The sequence below is a fragment of the Thunnus maccoyii genome, chromosome 18 (genome assembly GCF_910596095.1).
Source record: "Thunnus maccoyii chromosome 18, fThuMac1.1, whole genome shotgun sequence".
Taxonomy (NCBI): domain Eukaryota; kingdom Metazoa; phylum Chordata; class Actinopteri; order Scombriformes; family Scombridae; genus Thunnus; species Thunnus maccoyii.
This window is the reverse complement of record NC_056550.1, coordinates 1,738,548-1,763,261: the sequence shown is the minus strand read 5'-3', so window position 1 is coordinate 1,763,261 and position 24,714 is coordinate 1,738,548. Positions and strand designations below refer to the sequence as shown.

Here is a 24,714-nt window from a genome sequence, read left to right as displayed (position 1 = left end):
AGAACTCCTTTTTTTCCTTTTTCTATTTGGTATTTATTTCTTGTAAATCAGTTGTAACAGACATTGATTTGACAAGTTCTTGTAAAACAAACTAGAAGAATGTGAAGGTTTACCTGGTGCTGAGCACTCATGTTGACCCTCCTCAACAACCTCTTCTTCTGTTCACTGAGCAGGCTATCAATCTTCCTCATGGGTGGGAGGTACAACTCATCTGGAGTTAAAGTAGTACAACACTCATTTTCATTTCAGTCTTATATTTTAACCACTATCACTGCTTATTATTGTGAGGAGGTTAACAACAGTTAGTAGGTTAAGTGCTTTCAGTGGTGGTTTTCCATACAACAGAATTGGCATGATAAAAGATGTTCCTCACATTAAAGGACAGGTGCACAGTTTTTCAAGTCTATCTTGAAACAACAGTCAGGAGCACAAATGAACATTCAAACATGTTTGTCTTGCTGTAATCATTCCTCCTGTTCATACTGACCATTAGAAGATCTCTTCATTATGCACTTACAATGGAAGTGATGGAGGACAAAATCCACAGTCCTCCTTCTGTGCATAAATGTATTTAAAAGTTTATCTGAAGCTAATATGAAGCTTCATCGTCCAAATGAGTCAAATCAAGTAGATATCTTTCTTTTTTGTTACTATACTTCCACCACAGCTCAACAGGGAAACACTGTCTGAGGAAACACAAAGAGGGAATTTGCTGCTAAAAAGACTGTAAATGTGTCAGATATCCACTTGATATGACTAACTCAGACTGCTGAAGCCTCATATAAGCTTCAGATAAACTTTTAAATGCATTTTTGCACAAAATGACTGTGTGGACACACTGTGGATTTTGGCCTCCATCACTTACATTGAAAGCGCATTTGAAGGATCTTTAACAGCCAGTATGAACAGGAGGAATGATTACAGCAAGGAAAACCTCTTTCACTGTTCATATGGACACCTGACTGATGTTTTAAAACAGACTTGAAAAACTGTGAACCTGTCCTTTAATAATGCCGAAAGTGCAATAAATGCATGTCGCCTGCACCCTTCATCTAGCCAGTTCTCTCACTCACGCTCCATTTTACCCTCACTCCTGAACAAAATCACATTCACATAGAGGGGAATCCACTACTTTCCAGCAGACAAATCATACCACAGCATGTGGCATAGGCTACTCAGACTCAACACACAACAACAGTGAAAAGGCCATTCAATCTCTGGACAAGTCACTTATACTCTCAACTCATTCATACTTTCATTGTGTCCTTCCATCTGAGTTCTCACCGTCAGTGTCCTCCAGTGCTTGGATCATATCAGGGTCAAGTGCCGTACTGACCAGCATCTCCACGTAGCTCCTGAACATCTCCCTCATGGCTCTGCTGTTAACTCCACCCCGCACAGGTCCTTAAACACAAATAACTCACACTGAGGGCCTGGACACAGCAGACACATGCCGAGGGAGATTCATGAATATGTTATTAATGAAAATGTGTGTACCATACACACACACACATAGCAGCTGACCTTCGTCATCACTGGGTGGAGAGGAGTCAGACTCAGAGGAGGAGGATGGCACCTCCTTCAGCCACTTCTTCCTTTTCTTAGGAGGAGGCTCTGCCTTGTCCTGTGAGGTCTTGGCTTTGGACTGACGCTGCATCTTCTCTCCTCCTCTCTTCTCCTCCTTCAACCTCACACACTCCACTGTGCCAACTCTCCTTTCTCGCTCCTCTCTTTCTCTTTTCTCTTTCTCCTGCTCCCTTTGTTTCTCCTTCTCTTTCTCCCTTTCTATCCCCTCCTTTTCCTTATGTTCCCTCTCTTTCTCTTGTTCCCTCTCCTTCTGCTCTCTCTCCTTCTCCCTAAACTCCTGTTTCTCCTTTTCTCTCCTCTCCTTTTCTCTCTTTTCTCTCTCTTTTTCTCGTCTCTCCCTCTCTTGTTTCTCATTCTCTTTTTGTTCTCTCTCCTGCCTCTCCCTTTCACTTTGTTCCCTCTCCTTTTTTTCCTTTTCTTTCCGTGCTCTCTCCTGTTTTTCTCTCTCCTTCCGCTCTCTGTCCTGTTGCTCCCTTTCTTTTTGCTCCCTGTCTTTCTGCTCCCTCTCCTGTTTCTCCCTTTCTTTTCGTTCTCTCTCCTGTCTCTCCCATTCTTTCCACTCCCTTTCCTGTCTCTCCTTTTCTTTCCGCTCCCTGTCCTGTTTCTCCTTCTCTCTCTGCTCTCTGTTCCTCTTCTCCCTCTCTTTCAGCTCCCTCTCTTTTTGCTCTTTCTCATATTCTCTTGTCTCCCTGTCCTTCTGCTCCTTCTCTTTCTTCTCCCTCTCTTTCTGCTCCTTCTCCCTTCTTTCACCCTCTCTTTCTCGTTCCATTTTTTTCTCCTTTTCTCTACGCTCCCTCTCCCTTTGCTCTCTGTCCTCTTTTTCCCTCTCCATCTTCTCTTTCTCTCTCCTGTCCCTCTCTTTTTGCTCCCTCTCCTGTTTCTCCTTCTCTTTTTGCTCTCTCTCCTCCTTCTCTCTCCTCTCTCTTTCCTTATATTCCTTTTCAACTTTCTCCCTGTGTTCCCTATCCCTTTGTTCTTTTTCTCTCTCTCTCTGCTCCTTCAGCTCTCTCTCTTTCTGTCTCTCCTTGTCTCTGTCGTCTCTCTCCCCTCGAGGTGGGGTTTGATTGTGAATGGTGGGCAGCTGTTTAGGTAGTGACTGCCGCCTGTCAATCAATAAGTTAAAAAAGAAAGACACAGAGTGAATGAAGCTCCATGTGTTAAGGCCAACAAAGCTAGTTTGTTATTAGAGATGAACCCAAAATCAGTTGTTGACAGCTATGTACGTTTTTGACACATTTCTCACAGAAATTCATTCAGATCTGTCGTTTTGATGTTGCTGTAGCTCCGATTCTTGTATGACTGAGTAACAAACAGAAACATTTGACAAGAACATCAAACTCATAGCCTCACCTCAGAGTCAGACCAGCTCTATGCCACGGCTTTCTGGAACACACTCTGACATAATCTTTCTTGTTGACATTCTCCAAGAACTTCACGTACAAACGCTGGTAACGCATTTTTGCATCACCAAAGTAACCCAGATACTGAGGGAAGAGACAATAAGAATAAGAATGATAATTTAATAAACAGTGTTGTTCTATATGAAAAAAATGATTATGTTATACAGGATAAAAGTGAGGATCAATCAACTGGATACTCACAATGTTCACAATTTTTCAAGTTTGTCTTGAAACAACAGGAACATGAAACATATGTTTCTTGCTGTAATCATTCCTCCTGTTCATACTGACCATTAGAAGATCCCTTCATAATGCACTTACAATGGAAGTGATGGAGGACAAAATCCACAGTCCTCCTTCTGTGCATAAATGTATTTAAAAGTTTATCTGAAGCTAATATGAAGCTTCAGCGTCCAAATGAGTCAAATCAAGTAGATATCTTTCAACGTTACAGTCTTTTTGTTACTATACTTCCACCACAGCTCAACAGGGAAACACTGTCTGAGGAAACACAAAGAGGGAATTTGATGCTAAAAAGACTGTAAATGTGTCAGATATCCACTTGATATGACTAACTCAGACTGCTGAAGCCTCATATAAGCTTCACATCAACTTTTAAATGCATTTTTGCACAAAATGACTGTGTGGACACACTGTGGATTTTGGCCTCCATCACTTACATTGAAATCACATTTGAAGGGGATCTTTTAATAACCAGTATGAACAAGAGGAATGATTACAGCGAGGAAAGACACACACGGAATATTGTAAACCCTTGAAATGATTACAGTTGCGGGGCCCTGGATTGTACCATACCAACTATGACAACACTAATTTGTTTTGAACCCCTAGAGAGCAGCAGATCATCAGTTACCTGCTCTACGTAATTCAGTTTTGATTTAACCTGTGGGAGTCCTGAGATAAACGTATGACTGCTGGAAAACTTACATTACTGGTTGCACAGAACTGCCTTTGACCATCTTTGATCTCTGGGCTGAATTTCTGGAGCAAAGCTTTCTGCACCCTCCAGATTGGTGGGGGCTCCCGGCCTGTCTGCAAGGCCATCTGGTGACACACAAACAAATGCAGTGTATATTATTAATGTTAAGGTATTTTATTCACCATACATACTTCCTGGGAGCTGTGCAGGGACTCACCTTCAGAGTCCCGATGTCCTCAGTTCGAACCACAAACTCATCCCGCTCACGGAAGATTCCCTCGCCTCCACTCTCACTGTCCTCCTCTTCACTCTCCCCAGCGATGGCGGCGTCAGCCTGCTTCTTTGCCAGGTGGAGGGAGGTAAGACGCTGGGGTGCTGGGGCTTCCTCTGGGGTTGGAGGGGATGGCGGTGGAGACGATGATGAAGAGGGTGAGGAAGAAGAGGATGAGGAGGGGGACGGCTGCCCAGCTTCAGGTTCCTGGTCCTGATCAGAGGATGATGGAGGCGGTGTGGTGGACGGAGGGGGTATGGACTGGCCCAGGGGAAGGTTGGAGAGGGGTGAGGAGGGAATGGCCGGAGGGGAGGTGGAGGGGGGTGGAGAGGTACCTGCAGTTGGAGCCAGTTGGTAGGAAGCCTGCTGCTGCTCAGGAGGAGGATAAGTTGGATTCACCTCTTCCTCATCCTGCTGCATCGGCAGAGGGGAGGGTTCAGAGAGACACAGGGGAGGGAGGGGTGAGGGTGAAGAGTAGGTGGGTGGTGAGGGGGAGATGGACGGTGATGGGGATGGAGGTGCAGGAGCAAGCACAGGTCCTGATGGAGAATCTGAAAAATAGGATGGGAGGAGGAAATGGGAAAGTTACTCTCTACTCAAAACCAGGCAGACCAAAGCCAGCTTCATTCCAGCCTCCTGAACTGGGTCTAGCTGGGTAAACAGATTGTCTCACACGCACACACTAGCACTTTAAATGAAAGGCATATATGAACTTTTTGATATGAGCTTTAGATTTTAGATTTTAACATGTCTTTTAATTATGAGAGCTATTTAAATACTGTCCCTAAACTGGACTTATTTATGCTGTTTTTATCTGATTTGTTTGTTTGGTTATGTGCACTGGTACTCTCTTCCCAAAAGAAGTTCCTAACAGAAAAATAAAGTTGTTTGAATTTGAATAACTGCTGCTAATTTTTAAGGTGAAATGATTGTTTGATTCCTCCCCTGGTTTGGTGTGTTTCTGCATGAAACCAGATGTCAGTGTGGGACCCAAAGGAACCGCACTGCAAAACATGGTGGTGTGGATATTGATGCTGCCGACTGATTCAGACAAAATCATCTTAAGTCCACTCACTAGCTTTTTCCAGAGCTTTCTCAGTTAATTGTTATTGGCTCAGGTGTCATGAAGGTGGTTCAGATGTCATCACGTGACCTAAGATTGGAGCCTTAGTCAAAATAAAAAAGTAGCTCTCAACTCCTCCCTGAATTCTGCACCGCCTGCTATCCCACAATGCCTTGAGAAGAGATTCTTCTACATGTTAGTAAGAAGTGTATGGATGAGTGAGAAACGTGTCAGATGTGAAGCACCACAGCAGCAATGAGAAAATGATAAATGGACTGCACTTATATAGCACCTTTCTAGTCTTCCAACCACTCAAAGTGCTTTACATTGCATGCATACATTCAGCCATTCACACACACATTCATAGACTGATGGCTACTATGCAAGGTGCCAACCTGCTCATCAGGAGGAGAATCTAATGCATTCACACACACTCACACACTGATGGCACAGCCATCAGAAGCAATTTGGGTTTCAGTATCTTGCCCAAGGACACTTCAACATGTGGACAGGAGGAGCCGGGGATTAAACCACCGAGTGAGGGATCAAAGGTCATGAGCCAGGAGTCAGTGGACAGTCTGAGAAAGGACTATCTTTGAACTGAGACAATCAGGTTACAAACCCCCTCCCATATACAACCACCTGTTTTTAAAGACTGAAGTTCCATAATCAGTTCACATTATGACGGGTGAACCAACTCCATGACAACTGAGCCATTTGCTGATGAAGGCCGCAAGATGTGATTGAAAGCTCTGAAAAACCCTAGTGAGTGGACCTTGAGTTAAGATTATTTTGTCCAACTACTCCAAGGTCAAGAATGACCTCAAAGACAAAGATATGCTCAGACATGATATCAAATTTTCGAGTAGTGGGGTTCACTTTCAGCTAAAGTTTTCCTTGTTAAGAACAATTCTAAAGAAATATATATATAATAGACAGATTACCTTCAACCTTCAGAACCTCTGACATCTGCATTTCAGACATCCTCTCCTCCTCCTCTTCCTCTTCCACCTCCTCCTGCTCTTCCAGAGCCCCGTGCTGCAGATTCTGCGCATCTCTCATCATTTCTTCATTGTCTGCAGTCTCCTCTCCTCCCTCCTCTTCCTCTTCATGTTCTCCTCTTTGCTCAGCCTCTCTCTCCTCTGTTTCTTCTCTAATCTGTTCTTCCTCATCCTGTGTGTGATGCTGAGTGTATGTGAGAGCCTCCTCTTTTCCGGGCTCCATACTGGTAGAAGGGATGAGTGGAGGCATGGCAGGAAGAGGGGGGCTGAGCGGTGGCTCCTGTGGGGTAGGTGGGGACAGAGTGGATGGGGCCTTGACCATGGCGGAGGCCATGGCAGCAGCCAGAGAGTGTGGAGTGTCGTAGAGGGCAGAGATGGCAGATGAGATGCTCTTCTGCAGGTCCTGGTTTTTACTGACCGAGTCTTCCTCATCAGAGGAGAAGGAGGGCAGCGTCTCCAGGTTCCTTTTCAGCTCCTCATCCAGAGGCTTGCAGGGACTTGGGCAGCTGCTGAGAGCCAGGTCGGCCCCCTCACCCTCCCCTTCCTCACTGAATGTCCCTGGAGGCTGCTGTGGTGGAGTTGATGGCAGGGGAGGAGGTGGGGATAGGGGTCTGATCCCTCCCTTCAGAGGGGAGCAGGGGTTCAGGGCTTCTTGCTCACCTCCATCATGTCCTGGTTCAAGTCCTGACTGTTTCTTTCCTGTCTTCAGAAAGTCCAAAAAAGAGGCCATGAAGCCAGGTTTGAAGTCAAAAGCCTTCTCATCAGCCTGCAAAAGAGCAGAATCTCATCACTGATGAGTGATTTATGGGGTTGTAACTCATTGTCCACTGTATTGGTATGGTTTGCCAGTTAGCTGTATTACTCTGTATACTGCAAAAAACAGTTTCAACTAATAATTTTGTCTCATATTCACCTGTTAAGACTTACAGTAACTGTCTTTAGAGCAGCATTAATATATTTTCTGAACACTAGGTGGCAGCAGAGCAAGATAAATGAAACCCTGACTTCTAATCATCAAACTGTTGCCTATTTCCACATCCAGCAGACTCAGAGGAACATTAGCATTTGCTTTGAGTCATGTTTGTGTTCACCTAATGAATCTAAGTCCAATATTAACTCTCCCTTTAGCCTTGGTTTGATCTCCATCAATTCCTGAGAAAAACTGCTAGATGCTTGCAGAGTTGTGAATAATTATTTGTGAGTTTGTCACTATGAGAGACTTTTAATAATTTCATTATAAACTATTCTACTACTACTGTGAGATACTTCCAGGTGTTCCCTGTATAGTTTCCCATGTTTCATGAATTTTCTAGAAATGAGTTCTAGTATCTTGACAGACAAAAAGAATAAATGTGAGAGATCATGTTCTGCTAGAACCAAGAAAATGATTCTAAGACATTTTTAGGACTGCAACTAAAATTATTTTCATTTTCAATTATTACTGAATCTGATCAGTTTCTCCTATAAGCAATTAATCATTTGGTCTATAAATGGTCAGAAAATACCATTTTCTGACCAAAAAAATCAAATGTATTTTGTTGTATTTTGTTGTCAGACAAATAGTCCAAAACCTAAAGATGTTCAGTTTATAATCACATAAGAAAAGAAAAACAGCAAATCTTTGCAATGCCAGAACAAAGGAATGTTTAGCATGACTGACTAATCAATATTCAATACAAGTGCAATTGATATTTTGTCTGCTGACTATTTCATTAATTAACTAATAGTAACATGGTCTTGTATTGAGAGCAGGTTAAATAATCTCTAATATAATTAGAAATATAATACATAATTTATAGTCTTATCATTCCTGAATGATCTGCCAGATCTTGTGTTATTTCCAAAGACTGACACTAATTTAATTAATTCCAAAACATATGTCAGAAGGTGTGCTCACTTCTAGAGCTATCTTAAATTTAAAAGCATTTTTAATTGTAAGTTTTTGAGCAGAAATAACAAAACTGTAAATTTTCACTTTCAGCAGTTCATACAGGCCTTAGACTCTAGGCTATAGGTAATAAGGCTTAACAGACAGCAGGTGGCAGAAAGGATCCTGCACTGAAAAATGTAGTAACCGTGGCAACAGCTGCCCTGGTAACAGCCATCTCTCTCCTCTCTCTTTTGTCAGTCAGAAAGAACTGGCTGTCAGTCAACTATAACCTCCTTCTCTCCAAACCTCAAATCACAAAAAGATGACTAAAAATTAAAGAATTGTGTTTCTGGTCTACTACAGACTAAATCATTTCTTACATTTACATTTACATTTTGTGCCAAATGCTACCTTTTTCACAGGTATTGGCTTAATTTAAGTGTGACGGCAGAGAATGTGTTGCTCTCTCTACCAGAGGCTTGAGTTTGAATAGATGAGGTATGAATTATATATGAAGCTCCTGGCTTTGCTCATTTTTGTACAGGGACAAGCAACTTACTGAACTGGAGAGTTTCTGCATAGCAGCCCAGGCTTCAGGATTCAGTGGATCGTCAATTTCCTTCTTCCACGTCATCTGTGTTAACATCAGAGAAAACTGATTTCAAAAATTGATTTAGCAAAGGTTAGGTCACACTCTTTAGAAATGTTGTTAGGTAGAAAGTTGACTTTTTCTTTACATGTAGAACAACCTAATGTAATTCCTTTCAAGATGTCCACAGATACCCGTTCTCTTGAAGATTTCACAGTGGGAGTTGCATATAATCAGGAACACATTTATTGATCAGGATTATATTGAAGAGAAGAATGTGCATACAATGTCATCTAAAAGGGCTATAAAGAGCAGAAAATATGAATTATGTCTTATTGCCATAGTTAATATCTACCAAGTTGTGGTCCTATCATTTTTGTCCCGTTTCTTATTGTACTCCAAAATGAGGAGTTTGAGCCTGATACCTACATGTGTAGCTAGATTTATCAGTAAGAGCAGCGTAGAAACTGGAGTCATTTTTGTATTTTCCCCCCACATTTTAAGGAACAAAAAGTAATGACAAGTTAACATAAACTTAATTAAAGTCATTATATTTAAACCTGTAGTGCTGAACTTTTGTCTCCCCCTTCTGGCAGTGAGAGTAATTACACAAACACTGTCAACATCATCACCGCAGACCCCTGACACTTTTTACGTGAGCAGGTCCCTGCCCTGGCAACGCAATGTGGTTGGGGAACACTGAGGACAGTCAACCCTAGTGGACAGTCTGCCCCAGTCGACAGTCACAAACCAATCATTGCTGGTTGACATTAGAACATCACTACCAGTGCGCCAGCCCACAGACAAGAGATTTAGAAACTCCAGTATACTGTGAAATACAGAGAGATTCACCTGGCAGTGATAGACTTAATCAGCATTGTGTGAAGTCGTTTGGCAAAGGCTTGAATGTAACGGATGTTCATTTATATGTAAAAGTGCCGCATTCCAGCTTTAAATTTTGGTTGCAGCTCCTTTGCAGTCAATGACTGACTGCAGCAGTCAGACCCTGGTGATGCTCTGTCAGGTCTGTATGTACTGCATTTCTCTGTCAGCTCAGTCATGCTTAGTTGAAATGAGGTCTTGTGACTGACTTGGTCAGTCAAGAGCATTTCAATGTTTGGCCCTTAAAAACTCCTTAGCTGTTTAGTCTGTACCATGGGAAAGATCATTTTTCCCTGCTACATTGTTCTAAAATTGCTGGACTTGGTTTTGAAAAAGTATTACAGATGTGAACACTTTCAACATCCTTGAAGCTGAGTCAGCACTATAACCTCAGTCACTGGTTAATGTCAAATCCAATGTGCTGGAATACAGAGACAGCACAATAAGAAGATATCTGTCCAAACATGAACTCACTGAACTGTATATCAGTTTGACTTGGTTTGGAAACGAAAGGTGTCCCTTCACAGTCAAAATATAGACTGCAGATACAGTATGTCTCACTGCTGCTGAGATAACTAGTCTTCATCCCACTCTAAAATTAAATACAAAGTTGAAGCTATCATGCACAGGTCTTCTGCAGCTCCTTCTCCCACACATCCTGACAACAAGGAGTAAGTAACAGACTTTTAACAAACAATAAGATGTATGCAGCCTACATTATAGAATGATAAGGGATTTCTGATTAACATCGGGATGAATTATTCTAAAAGGACAGTTTCATTAAATCATATAGTCTGTGTGCAAGTCATTTTTAGAATTTTCAGGTAGAAAAAAACATTAAGAAACAATAAGAATCATTTTCATGTCAAACTGGTACTTTCTTTTATACATACAGTATGTATTGGGGAACATGGATCAAAACAAATAAAAAGAAAGAAGCTGAATTTCAGCTGATAAATATTGGTAAAGCAATAATTGTCTTATTCTGTATTGATAACATGGATTATGTTCATACAAAAGGTTCTATGAATCTTTTAGGTCAATATCGTGTGGCAGGTTCTGCTCTCCCAAAAAGTCTTGCCTTTGAGTCTCCATTTTTGAATAAATAAATCCACTGTTCAGCCTCAACTTCCTTCTCGAACCATACTCCATTTTTATTTGCAAGCTATTTGTCATTTTGCCTTTCCCCCGTGAAAAAAGCCACTGCATTCCCCCTCAAGCTGTTGTGTATAATTTGACAGGAGAGATGAGAAAACTCTCAGCTTTGGTCACACATCACACAGTGCCAGTCCATTCAAATTTGCATGGTAAAATCTCTATTGAATTCATATTAAATACTCATCATCCTTTCAAACCTTTGAACATTTTTATTTGGAATTGAAATTAACTACAAATAAATTTACACTTCAAATAGGTTTGTTTTTCGCAACAAATACAAGTCTAGCATTTGTCAGAAGAAGAATGAATGAAGAAGCTTTGCCGGTGCAACTAATGAGGGGGAATCTCGCTAAGCAGATTAAACTGAACAGTCACTTGACGAAACTCAGTGTAAACTATCAGTCAAAGTATAGATACTAGATTCATGATTCAGGTGTTCCTATTGCAGAAGTTTTTTGTGAAGCCTCTCATGAGCTCCTTACCTCTCCAGCTTTCTGCTGCTGCTTTATCATCTTGTCTTGCGTCTGGTTCAGCTCATTTCTGCTGATGTCCATGGTGGTGCTGGGTCCAGGACTTGGGCCCAGAGATGGTGCAGACCCCACCGATCCATCAGACAGAACCGGCTCAGTGCTGGACAGTGAGTCTGTCCTCAACAAGGATTCTGATGGAGGCATGGCAGGCAGTTTGATCTGAAAGACAGACAGCTCGGATGAACTCGGAAGACATTCAGCAGGACTTTCAGCATGTATGCAACATTTGTTTTGTAGTTTGACCATCTAAAATATTTAGAACAGAAGACTACAGGAACTAATATGCACCTTCACCACCTTCTCCGTATTATTTCAGGTAAAAGTGATTTAGTTTACAGTTAATATTCTTCTAAAAAGACACAAAAATTGAGCATCAATCAAATGAGTGAAGTACAGAGATCTTTGTAGTAAATACGTAAATACAATATTATCTATAATAAAGTATCAGGTCTCTATCAAGGAAAATAAACGTACATAGTTTAAGTGTATTTAGAGGTTTTTATGGCATTTCTATTGTTTTTATTAGATAAACTACCATTATTACAGAAAACACATCTAGGTGGGTCCCTTGGTGGGTATAGTTGCAGGCATAAATGGTGGTAGTTGGCAAAGTAAACATTTCGCAAAATAAGTATAGGCTACACCCTTTAAGTATCAAATACTATTGCCACCAATGGACCACCATTAAGTATTAAACACAATATTCCAAAGCAAGAAATCAATCACACCCTCCCTCTCTCTCTAATTGGCTGGGCATAAGTAGGTGTCTGTGTTCTGCAAAGTTCCATGAAGTTGAACTCTGTACAAGGCAAACAGTAGAATGTATCCTCTGCCTTCATCAATCAAAGGAATGGGCAGTGAATTTTGATGTGAGTGCATCCTCAGACAATTGCAAAAATAAAAACAGACTATTTTGAAACTCTAAAAGTGAGACACCCTACCCCTAGGCTATCTCTGAGCTAAGAGTCATTTCCATTGTACCAGTCAATTAAACCTGCTGACAACTGTAAAAAAAAATGTAAGGACATTGCAATCTGTGGTCTGCTAACAATGTTGTAGACCTTCAATTAGAAAGTTTTTAAAGATCCCCTCCAGACATATTTTAGAATATATAAAAATACTCTGCTTAGAATAATACATTGCGTCTGACATGTTTTTTTCCACAAAAAAAGTATCAGTTACTATGTTAAAAACCCTTAAAATAATGTTTCCTCCTTCTCCATCACAGAAAAATCCATATTCTATGAATATGCAAATGTGATTCATTTCAGAAGTTTAACTCCTCTGTTTGTCTCCTACTTCACTGAAAAGTCCACTCTCAGTAGATGCGCACTGGAGGCTTCAAGTTTCCACATCACACTTAAATTATATACTGGCCCTCAATTGGCTCCAAACTAGATGTGATGTCACAAATCATGCTAGTAGGTACACCCCTTAATCTCAGATTTACAGTGAGTACAGAGAAACTTTACTCGTTCAGCAGGTAATTGTGAAAAACTCTGCACATACATCAAGCTCAAACATCCAACTGAAGTAACAATAAGCAAAACACATTTTTGAGAGGAGGGTGACTTTAATAACAATTTAGATTTTTTAATCTGCTGTTGTCTTGCTTAAATTTTGACACCTGCGAATGTCCTTAAAAACTGAGGTCCTTAACAAGAGGAATTATTACAGTATTGTGCAAGAATCTGCTAGCATGAAGGAAGCATTCATTTACCCAGACCTGATACCAAATAAGTCTTACTTGAGATAATTAAGAACTACTCTGACAGTTAACACTAATTCCTTGTTGGTGTCTATCAATGTGATTTATCAAGTATAGCAAATTAGTCCTAACTGTCCCCAGAATTCTCAGAGTGATACATTTTGTTCCTACTTTAATGTACAATAGAATCAAAACATTTCATCAGCACTCTGAGCAAGGACAGACAACACCTATAGCAGTAACACTACACTGCCTGAATTGTTATTGAAGATCACCTTTCATCTACTGTACAGATTTAGTGTAAGCTTTACCTTAGCTGGTGAAGGCCATTGAGAATCATTATTTTTGATAGTTTTGATAAAGTATACTTTTACCCTTATTGCCTTTAGTCTAAGTTATTTATCATATACCCACAAGTGATTTTCTATATTTTATTTTGTTTCACCTGGAAGGATGAGGTTCAGTATCACTTTATTAAATATATCTGTTAAATCTCATTAAATCTATTTAGATTTAGCTTTTAATAATTTACAAAATGTATATGTAACATTTAAGAACTAAAACTTAACCAATGACAATTGTTTAACTTTAAAGTTTAACTTAAAGTTAAGTTTACCAAAAATTAAAATTACACAAATTACATAACACTACATCTGTAATTTGGTTATTGATTTTTTACATTTCTAAATGCCATAAAGGGTGGGTTAATTCATCATCAGAGAACTTTTACTCTTTGCTGAGAGTGCACATAGGAAGTTTAATAAAATCCTATTCCAACCCCATTCTAACTTTCTAGGAGTCACTATATGATTCTTGATAAATGCAGACCCTGATTGTCTCCTCTTACGTCTCTGTTTACCTTGATAGGTCTGATTGGATCTTGTTGCGGCTGCTGGGACGGTTGCTGTTGATGTTGTTGATGATGATGTTGTTGCTGTTGGTGATGCGGTTGGTGATGAGAACAGGGCACATGCTGCTGCTGATGATGCAGGTGATGCTGTTGTTGTTGTGGTGCTTGGTGGTGGTCTGGCTGTTGTCTGTGATGTTGATGTGGATGATGTTGGAGATGCTGCTGCTGGCTGAAGTGTTGCTGTGGATGCTGCTGCTGATATGGGACACTTTGTGCTTTGTTCATATCACGATGCATTTCCACGAGCCCTTCCTCCCTCCTGCCTCGGCCTCGACCCCTCCCACGACCCCTCTTACTTTCTCCAGGCACTGATCCCATCAGCCCCCTGCAGTAAGGAGGCTCTGGAAGAGGACGTATACGTGGTCTACCTCGTGGGCGAGGAGGGCCTTCACGTTTTGGTTTAGTTGGTTTCCTGCCTCTTTTCTTAGGGCCATCATGGGGGATGAGTTGTTGAGGGTGTCCAAGGGAAGAGAAGCTGGAGGGGTGGCAGAAGTCCATATCACCCATCAGTGGACTAAGCCCACTTACTCCTGATGCCCCCCCAGCCTTCCTACAACTAGACACCAAGTCAGGGAGCAAGTCAGGAAGGCGTCGACTGTTGAGGCGAATGTCAGCTGGAACATCAGCTTTATCCTCATCATCCTCAAATTCATACTCCTGCGCATAGTTTTTCTTTATTTGAGGTTGTGGCTCACGCCGCTGTTTAAGTAAGTGAAATGAGCTGGTCTTCAGCAGTTTCTTGGGTCGAGAGGAACAGAAGATAGGTGATGTCAGACCAGTAGCGTTTGAACTTCCACCCACTCCCACAGCTCCCATCATCTTGTTGATTGAACCATCCCCTTGAACTGCTGAACCCAATCCCATAGTGGGAGTTTGGGACTGGATAAGGCCAAGCTGGTCAGTATTCACAGTGGAGGGAAGCTCATGGGTCTTCATAGAGTCAAGGTCTAAGTGCAGATTGCCATTTCCTGTACCTGGAAGGCTGTGGCAATATTGTCCATACCCTTGATCACTGTGATGACTGACCATATCATAGCGCTCTCCAGCGCCTCCTGTTTTTAAGGCCTCCATGCCCTCCTGCACTTGCCCAGGACCCTGGGCAATACTTTCTTGACCAGCCTGTCCTGCCCCAGAATCTCCAGCACAGCTTGACTTGTAATCAGCTGAACAAAACATGTCCTCCATCCCAGGAAAGAAAGAGCGGTCTTCATCATTTAAGAGAGAGTCTGGAAAGCAGATAGATGTTAGAGAGGCAAACCGCTGCTGCTGCTCCTGTTGCTGATTTTGAGTCTGTCCTGCTTTACCTGGTGGGCTCACTGTGTCAAACTGGTGCTGTTTGAGCTGCTCTAACTGGGAGTGTGACAGCTGATTTTCAGGCTCTCTTGGTTGGGGCGGTGGCTGTTGTTGGGGAGTTCCCATATTTGCTGCCATGCGGTGGGAGTGTGGGTGAGCTAACTGAGAGTGTGACAGCTGATGGTGAGTGTGTGCTTGCTGTTGGTGGTGGGCATGGGCCTGAGCCTGGTTGAGGTGGTGCAAGTGTGAGGAGGTGGACAAGCCCAAATCTGGTTCAGAGAGGAAGTCATGGAGATCTGAGGCTGTTTGTTGGGGATGGTGGTGGGGTGTAAGTCTGTGCTGCTGTCTATGTCTGTCTCCAACACCTCCATCTCCTGTAACAGCCACACCAATCCCGACTGCAGTTCTATCCAGAGCTCCTCCACTGTCTCTGCTATTCGTCTGGGAAATTGATTGGTCTAGCATGTCTAGGGGAGACACTGAATTCTGACTGGCTTGGGTTTGATCTCTTGGCTGCCCTCCAAGGCTGTAGTGGGTATCCATACTCTGAGTCTGGAGCTGGAGTTGCAACTGTGAAGACTGGTTCTGTGGGTGGGATTCCACCCCAGCAGGCCCTGATCCTCCAGCTGAACCCATGATGGCCTGCTGGCTCAAAGGATGCTGCTGCTGCTGCTGTTGCGAGGCTTGTTGGGGGTCCATTTTAGTCCGGGTGGTATGGGAAAGGACAGACTGCAGCATGTGAGTTTGCTGGGGAGGGTCTGGTGGTGAATCCATCAGAGAGAGGGGGACCTGGCTTTGTCGAGCCTGCTGCACATCTGGTGTGTTACACAAGTAGGCATTGTCTGTTCCATCTGAAGGCTTCTTCAGCTCCATGTGAGGGTGGCTGTGTGAGTGGGAATGGGGATGGTTATGCTGAGAATGTTGTGAGTGCTGTGTGTGCCGAGAGTGCTGGGAGAGTTGGGAGTGCTGGGAGTGCTGAGAGTGTTGTTGAGCATGTGAGGATACATGTGAGATGTGATGAGAATGTTGGGAGTGTGGGTGCTGTGTGTAGGGGTCCCCTCTTCCATAATGTACCACAGAGCCCAGGGAGTCATGTTGCTGTTGATGAGAGTGGGTAGTATGGGAGTGGGAAAGAGAGTCAGTGACCCCTCCTACTCCTCCAGCAGTGGACTTTGATATGGTCAACTCTGACTTGGTCTGCTGCTGTTTCTTCTGTGATATTTCTAAATGACTATTCAACCCACTGGTTGCATCACCAATTGTCGTCCCAGGACCTGAACTGCTGGTGGTGTTATTGGTACGAATGACACTCTGAAGGTGGTAGCGCTCTTCTGATATCTTGTCAATGTCATAGGTCACCCCCTTGCCTTCACCATCCCTAGCCTGTGGGATTGGCTGCGGTAGTTGCTGAGGAGGTGGATGATGCTGGGAAGGATGGGGAGTTGAGCTCTGGGCCTGTAGTAAGTGGTGGATGAGGAAATCATCATCATCCTCTTCCTCATCTTGGGAGCGCTCAACTCCTAGCATGTTGGTCTCTGTTTTTGGTTTGGGTGGTGTTGAGTGGTAGGACTGACTCTGCCCTTGCCGTGTATCAGGGAAACCTTGTGGTGAGGACATAAATGGAGGGGAGAGGATGGAGGACAAGTATTTGCTGGCTCCTGAGCCTCCAGGAGACTGTGCAGGGCGAGCAGAAGCGGGAGAGTGCAACCCAGGGCGGCTGATAGCAGAATTGATGGAGGGTGAGGGACTAGACTCATTCAAGTGGTAAGAGCTGCTGCCAGCATTACTAACACTAGCAGCACCACTTCCTGATCCTGCAGGTCCACTTCCTGTTGATCCTCCAGCGCTCCCATACCCTAAGGAAGGACTGTCTGTTCTTCTAAGAGTAGCTGAGCCAAAGCTTGAGTCCCCAAAGACTATCTCTGCAGAGAACGAGCGTCCTCCAGTGCCTAAACCAGTAAAGGCCTTACCTCCAGAGCCCCCTGCTCCAGAGCTCAAGTCCTGGGAATGAGGTGAGTTGAAGCCTCCATAAGACTGGGACATGTGTGTAGGTGGAGGCTGGTTGGGAGAGTAGGACTGGGCATGTTGCTGGGGAGGGGTCTGGCCTTGTAGGCCTGTGCTGGATTTAGCCACAGATGGAGAGCCATAGGTGGAGAGGCATTGCTTGGGTGCTGGCTGTTGAACAGGTGTGGATGACACCACTGGTAGAGGAGGTGGTGCCGGTGCTGACTGAGGCGGGGGCTGCTGACGAGAGGGGGCAGACAAGGAGCCAGTACTAGTCTTGGAGCTAGAGGAGGATGATGAGGAAGTGGAGGAGGCTGATGGTGGAGTGTGAGGGGTACGGGAAGAGGATGATGCTGAGCCTGAAGAGGAGTAGCCACTGCTGGAGCTAGAACTTTTGGCTCCCTTAGTGCCAGATGAGGAGGAGGCAGAGGAGCTGGAGGAAGAAGAAGTGTAGGGAGTTTGAATGATAGGTCGATATATCTGTGATTCTGTCCGTGGTGATGGCTTGGGGTCTGAGGATGGGCTCTGCTCCCCTAGGGGACTGCAGGACAGTCCAGCATGCCGGTGGTGACTTGCTATTTGCTGGTAGCCCGATGACCCACCACAGCTGGCATATTGCTGTAGGGGGAGTGTTGCGGACTGGGCTGGGGATGAGCGTTGGTAATGCTTGATCACACTGTCCTGCCGGGGAACCGCCCTCTCCTGAGGAGGCTGGGACTGGGGGGGGGCCGTGGGCAACAGGGCTGGCGTGGAAGAGAACATGGAGGCATTATAAAGCTGAGAGGACTGATTGTGAAGTTGGGAGGACAAAAGGTTGAACTGGGGAGGGGGCAGGTGGCAACTAGAGGAGGTCGGAGGGGCTTGGGTTTGAGGAGGGGCTGGGAGCTCCTGAGAGCCCCGGTAGGTGGTACTCTGGGAAGACAGCAAGCGATCAAATCCCAAGCTGGACTGGGAGGGTGTTTTGATGTGCAGCAGGGGATCATGGGGGGACAGCAAACCGTTGGAAGTTGGGCTAAATGTAGGCGTGTCCTGCAGGGATAGTGAGGGAGTGAAAGATCGTCCAGAGAAGGAGCCAGGATGCTGGTATGCAGAAAGGGCTGAGGAGGAAGGGAAGGAGCTGGAACCCGGAAGTGCCCCTGAAATAAAGAGCTCCGCTGGGGCTGGTGTATGCATTGCTAAAGGACACAACATTACATGGTCAGTACTGGTCAGTACAAATCACTGCAAATCTATTTTTGCAAATTAAATGAATACAAATTATTTTGCTAATGATTATTATTTACTATTTATGAATAATAGCATATCACTCAGTACCAAGAACTAAAACTACAGCAAACTATATTTTTTTCCCCAGGTGTAGCATTCCCCTAACAGGTTGACACTCACCAGTCTGCCAAGAGGGAGTGCGAAACTGAGAGAGAAGGGAGGAGGCAGAGGGTGGGGGCTGTGGACCCCGGGACTCCAGGGCTGATATCAGATTCATGACGGATGGATCAGGACCCGAGGGGCTGGCATGGTGGAGGCCGGCATCAAACAGCCCTGACAGGCCTGGCAACAAACAACAAATTTAACTTATTTACAGTTTTTTACAAATGTTAACACACATTTCTCAATACTGAGTTTACTTTTTCAAAACTCTTCACACAGTCAGCACAACAGAATTCAATGTGGACTAAACTGTGGATCACCCTCCATTGCTTTGACACAAAATTCTTTTTTTTAGTGAGAAACTCTTATTATGTAGATCACTGTGTTGCAAAAAGCTGAACAACATCACACAGAAAGGCCACCATCCTCCCTTGGCTGCAAATTTGTGGTGTCATCCGTTCACATCCTGAATCTCTGCACCTTCCTATTATTTTTCTATTTGGACAGAAAGCTGTTTAAAAGATATGAGACAAGTAATCTAAATAGCTGAGAGATTGATGATCAATCACCCTATCCTCCATTTATATTTCACAGTAACCAACTGTTTGGCACATACCACCACTGTACCTGTATGCACAAAAACAGGAGGTGTGCCTGGAAATGCTCATACAACCAAGATGAACAAGACGTAGCACAGTCATGGTGTTTAACGTTGTGTATCTCTGCATAATCACACAGTGAATGAACAGACACAGTAGCAACTGATTTTTCTCAATTGTGAAAAAGCTTGATAATATTGTGAGCAGAGGATTGTTAGGTCTGCATTCAGTGTCTGTCCTTGTATTTAATACTGTTGGCAGGAGGGTTTGGTGTTCATACCTGCACATGTCCACCAAATTAGATTGCAACTGTACCATCTGGTCAAGAGTTAGTGTGAGTCAAATGACTCCAACCCTTATGATTTTGGCAGCCACTTTTCACAAAATATGTAAAATAATTGATGAGGAGCAATAAACCCGTTTCCAAACTGCCAGCCTGGTTTTGGAAATTTAGGAAGTAAAAAAGCTCTACAAGTCCTAAAGAAGTTGAAAGTATATGGAAGTAATCGGGAATGATTGAGTTCCATCTATTCATTGATTATCTATACCCATTTATGCTTTTGCAGGGTCATATGCAGACCTGTAAAGTAAAGAGGTGGGGTCCACCTGGCCAAGTCAACAGTCTACCACAGGGCTGACACATATAGACAGGCAACCATTCACTCTCACATTCTCACCTACAGGTAATCAAGGGTCATTAACACCCACGTAGCCATGGGTGTGCCCAGGTGTGCCTGTGCTACCTAACTCTAAAGCTTGCACACCCAGCATAATTATAAAAAAACACAGCCAGTCTGGGCTGTGCCTGCTCATCGGCCATTTCAACTCACGGCCCCACCCCACCCTGATTGATTACATTTTTGACCTGTGACGGGCTGTCACAGCTTGTCTGACATTTTTAGTCCTGAAAATGTCTTCATTCCAGACTTGTTTTCAAGCTGTGTTTTATAAATTTTAATGAATCTGATAGGTGCATTGATACTTTTTGATGTGAACATAAGGTTTTAGATCTGTTAATGTAATGAGTTCAAACCTGTATCAGAGTATAAGCTTTGTTGGTCTGTAGTCGATATATTTTTGAGTTGGCTACTGTTTCCCTCCTAACGACCCACTCCGCCAAATTATGTATGTGTCTGTAAGCACATCAGACATATTTCTAACAAGCAATGAGCTGATGTTCCATCATGTCTTGCTATGGGATGAAACTTCAGCTCTGTAGAAACAGAAAAATAACATTAATTTACATTTTAAGTTCAGTTAAATATAGTATCCACACTATCTGGGGACATTTCTATTACTTTTGTGATAAATATGCACGTCTTTGGATTTAAAGCAAAGTTGAACCTACAGTAAGCAGTTGGTCCTGTGCGTACTGTAATGTGCAAATTTTGCCAGAGTTTGTTTCACTAAAGTCCTGAAGCCACATTTCCTCTCTGATTTTCATTCAGTTCTGCTTAAGTATGGAAGCATTGGAAATAAGACATCCCAGCTTAGCTGATATTTCTTATTGTTTCAAAAACATGAAGATGTGTAGACACATGTAAGTCATACTAATGTGCTTTTTGTATAAATTGTGCTTTTTGATCACAGAAGTCATTTTTGAAATGGGACCTGCTGGCGCAGCTTATTGTGTTCTTGGCTGAGGGATTGTGAATGTAATTATAGCTTATAAATGAAGCTAAACTTTGTTAATCTCATACTTTGCTCTACTGTTGGATACATGATACTTAATTTATGTAAGTGGAATGCTGTCAGTTTGTTTTGCCATGTTGTGGCATTGTGCAAATATCTTATAGGCTTAGCCTAAAAAAACCTATGGTTGTGTGGTTATTAGAAAATCTGATGTGATGTAGTTGCATGTTCAGTGCTGCAGATGTTCAGTAAGTTAGACCATTGCAGTTGCCACAATTCCCGGTTTAACATTGCTTTTATGCAACAGTTGTGCTATAATGTTATTGGGAAAATCATTGCAGCATTAAATGAAGAAATGATGTTGCAGCTCGCCTCTGCCACCTTATTTCTTTCAACTATCACATGTTGCTAAGCAAAAGTAAACAAAACCAGTAGCCTGCTATTGATACAATGAATAGTAGGCAAATACTAATACTAATGAGATCTTAAAACAACAGTAAAAAAAACTGTTATGGTTGATCTACAAATCACTTTACTTCTTGCACAACTTATATCCCACAGGCACACTTAGATTAATATTTCTGTCACCAATTCACCAATGCAGTTGTAATAGTGCTAAAAGTGCTTATTACAAATGTCATACTTAGAATCTACTCCAGACCTATTGTTAGCTCTTTTTGCATGAAATAATGAAGCAACAAAACACACTAATCTAAGAAGCGTTTGAGCAGCTAATCCAATTGTCCTTGGTACTCTAAAATGTGGGGACCATTGACACAAACATATCTGATGCGAATAAAAATATCTTTAAAGCTGAGTCTGTCCTAATACAGACTGCACTGTACATAGAAATAAATACTGTTAGATTTGATCTAGATTTGTATTTCTACAGAAATACCATCCGATGAATCCTTACCAAGTGTGCGTCCGGCAGCACCCCAGGCCCCGCCCTGTCTGGAGCTTCCTGGGTGGTGGTTGGTTGCATAGCCCTGGAGGGGGTGAGGGGTGCCATAGCCTTGCCGGTGTAGCAGCTCTGAGTCTGGGTGAGACGACCTGGAGCTCCCATACACGAGGCTGAGGACACATGGTTATAAAGTTTACACTGGACAAGCCAGACTGTTGGACCTACAGGTTAATTTACCTGTTCAGTAATAAATTTAAAATCTGTTGTTCTGCATCTCCTCTGCATATTTGAAAATCCTTCTTTATAAACATAAACTTGTCTATATGCAATATATACTGCATGTCTTTATTTAGCCAAAGGGGAAAAAAAGAAAAGTCCATCAACATTTATTTCATTTAACAAATATATATGGGGTTTGAAGAAATGATGTGTGGGAAGGTTTTATGAATTAATGAAGGTATTACTGGTAATGCCTTTGGCTATATGAGATGATTGCAGATAACAGGTTGGTTCTGGTAGATAAAACGTTGCCACGTTTAAACCTTTTTTGACAGCTTTCTGTCTCTTTTGCATCACATCAACGAGCACTGGACTGTTTTGATATTTAATGGTGCATGGTAATGGTTTGGGACAGCTGTCTGGAGCAATCGTCTCCAACACGCATGGCCACGCGACTTGGCATCATTGATTATGATGGTCAGAAAGCTGATCTCAAACATATTATTATCACTATGACACCGTTTTAGCCCAGTATGTATAATCCACATCCATTTTACATAACCTTTTGTATTTTTTATTTGTGTAGTTGCTAACTTCCAGATAGCCATCAATTCATTTCACACAAGTATTAAAACAAACCTGAGTTAGGTAATCCATCAGTGCTGAACATGACTGATTCCTACTGTACCCCAATAAAGTCTCTGCAAATTGATTCTTGTACATCAAAAAAATAAATGGAAAAAAAATTGCTGCTTGGAAAACAGGAAAAACATATTCAAGAACATCAGGTTTTATTTGTCATTGACTCAAAACTAGTGTAAATTATACATGCTACAGCGACATCTAAAAAAATAGGAGACCAACCACAGCTGATCCCCAGGATTGTGTCACTTTTCCTCACACCTTACAATTCGCCATTCCTCAACACCACAGAGGCATTATTTTCCTCATAAGAGGTGGAAGGTTTATGACCACCAGCCACATGATCAGATGTCTGTCTTGGACACAATGATGCTGGATGTCTGGACATATCTGCAGAAGATGGATCAGGCATGCAAAAGGTTTTTTCCTAGGTGTATTGCAAGAGAGGACATAAGCTGTGATGCAGGGGCCAGCAATTCAGTTCAACGATGGGCTTTCAGGATTTTTCATTGGGGGGGCATTTAACCGATGCAGTTGAAACACAAGCCTGTATGTTTTGTTCATGTCTTTTAAAGGTGCAGTGTGTAGAATTTAGTGGCATCTAGCAGGACGGACATGGCAGAAATGGAATATAATATTCATAATTATATTTTCATTAGTGTGTAATCACCTGAAAATAAGAATTGTGTTTTTGTTACCTTAGAATGAGCCCTTTATATCTACACAGGGAGTGGGTCCTCTTCCACGGAGCCTGCCATGTTGCACTGCCATGTTTCTACAGTAGCCCAGAGCAGACAAACCAAACACTGGCTCTAGAGAGAGCCTTTCACGTTTTTTACGAGTTTCACAGTCACCATAGGTTCTCCTACAAGCTTGCAAAGGGAGGGGTACTCAGTTGCAATCTGCAACCTCACTGCTAGATGCTACTAAATCCCACACACACAACTCCTTTAATTGTTTACACTGTTTAGGATTTAATCTGTGGGCAGATGTAATTTTCCACATTGGTAAGTGAGAGTTTATTTTAGTTCTCATTTGGCTAAAAATTACTCATAAGTGTGAATATATGTTTGGTGTTGCAGTTTGAGACACACACAATAAACATTGGCCTGCTTATTAGACTTAGTTTCTGCACCATGCACTCTTCAAACAGCGTGGTGCAACCGTTGTTTTACTGCTTCTCCTGGTGTCGGGGCAGGGTTATTTATTTTAGTCAAGTTAATTCCATTGGGATTTACATGAGTCTTGTATTTATTTTGTTATCTACCGTAGATTAGTGAAAAATTCAGCAAAAGTTTTGATGTAAATATAATTTGGTGTAAACATATTTGCCTACCACTGCTGTAATGTCAATAAGAACTTGTGGCCGAATGCAAAAGACAGAGTTGACTTGCACTGTTAAATTTGTATATATGTGGCTATCCTATACATGTATGTATAGTTTTGTATTACACTACTGGAATTACTTTAGTTTCATTTTGTGCACTTGGAATTACTTGATGCAAAAATGGCAACAAAAAAAAATCAAGCCTACTGTAGCATTTTGCAGCATTGCAGATTCATGTCTGTGACATAAACTGTAAGGTAGCACCATCCATACAATAAAGAAGTGTCATTCTTTTTGTTGAAATAGAATCTTGGTTTATGCAAAATGAATACATACAAGCTACTTCAAGACAACAGTGATACATATTGTAATGCTACCTGTTAGTGTTATTTTAGGTCACCGTGTAATAAGTGACAACATTTTCTTGTTGGACGACAAATCTTATCAGTGTTCTGGTAGAAGAGATGATCCTGAATTATGGATGAAGTGTATTGGTTGCAATAGTGCAGGGATGTGAGATTAAATGTTGTGCTGAGCTACATGTCGGTAAACAGAACTGTCTGTCAGTGTTAAAAAAGTGACTTCAGTACAGAGAAAGGTCTGTTACCAATTGTAAAAAAAATATATATTGTAATGCTACAGGTTGTTAGTGGTTTTGGGGGTCATTGTTTTATGAGTGGTCAGGTTTTCTTGAGAGAGCTGACCCTGAGATGATGTGTTTTGATTGCATTAGTGCAGTTTGGATGTGAGATTAACTGTTGTGCTAAACTGCATGTTGGTGAAGAGAACTGTGAGAAGAATTCTGGAAAAGCAATTT

At 42.4% G+C, this 24,714-nt stretch overlaps 1 protein-coding gene across 1 annotated transcript in view; it reads right to left on the bottom strand.

Moving 5' to 3' along the window:
- prr12b (proline rich 12b) overlaps positions 1-24,714 on the bottom strand; it is a 40,850-nt gene that overhangs the window by 6,954 nt on the left and 9,182 nt on the right. The window contains exons 2-14 of the mRNA XM_042392977.1: positions 21,722-21,879; positions 18,593-18,754; positions 13,859-18,381; positions 11,244-11,450; positions 8,692-8,766; positions 6,206-7,028; positions 4,145-4,749; positions 3,936-4,052; positions 2,938-3,071; positions 2,534-2,690; positions 1,525-2,050; positions 1,285-1,404; positions 114-211 (exon numbers count right to left, since the gene is read on the bottom strand). Coding sequence (XP_042248911.1) covers positions 114-211; positions 1,285-1,404; positions 1,525-2,050; positions 2,534-2,690; positions 2,938-3,071; positions 3,936-4,052; positions 4,145-4,749; positions 6,206-7,028; positions 8,692-8,766; positions 11,244-11,450; positions 13,859-18,381; positions 18,593-18,754; positions 21,722-21,879 — 7,705 coding nt within the window. The remainder of the gene's footprint in view (positions 1-113; positions 212-1,284; positions 1,405-1,524; positions 2,051-2,533; positions 2,691-2,937; positions 3,072-3,935; positions 4,053-4,144; positions 4,750-6,205; positions 7,029-8,691; positions 8,767-11,243; positions 11,451-13,858; positions 18,382-18,592; positions 18,755-21,721; positions 21,880-24,714) is intronic.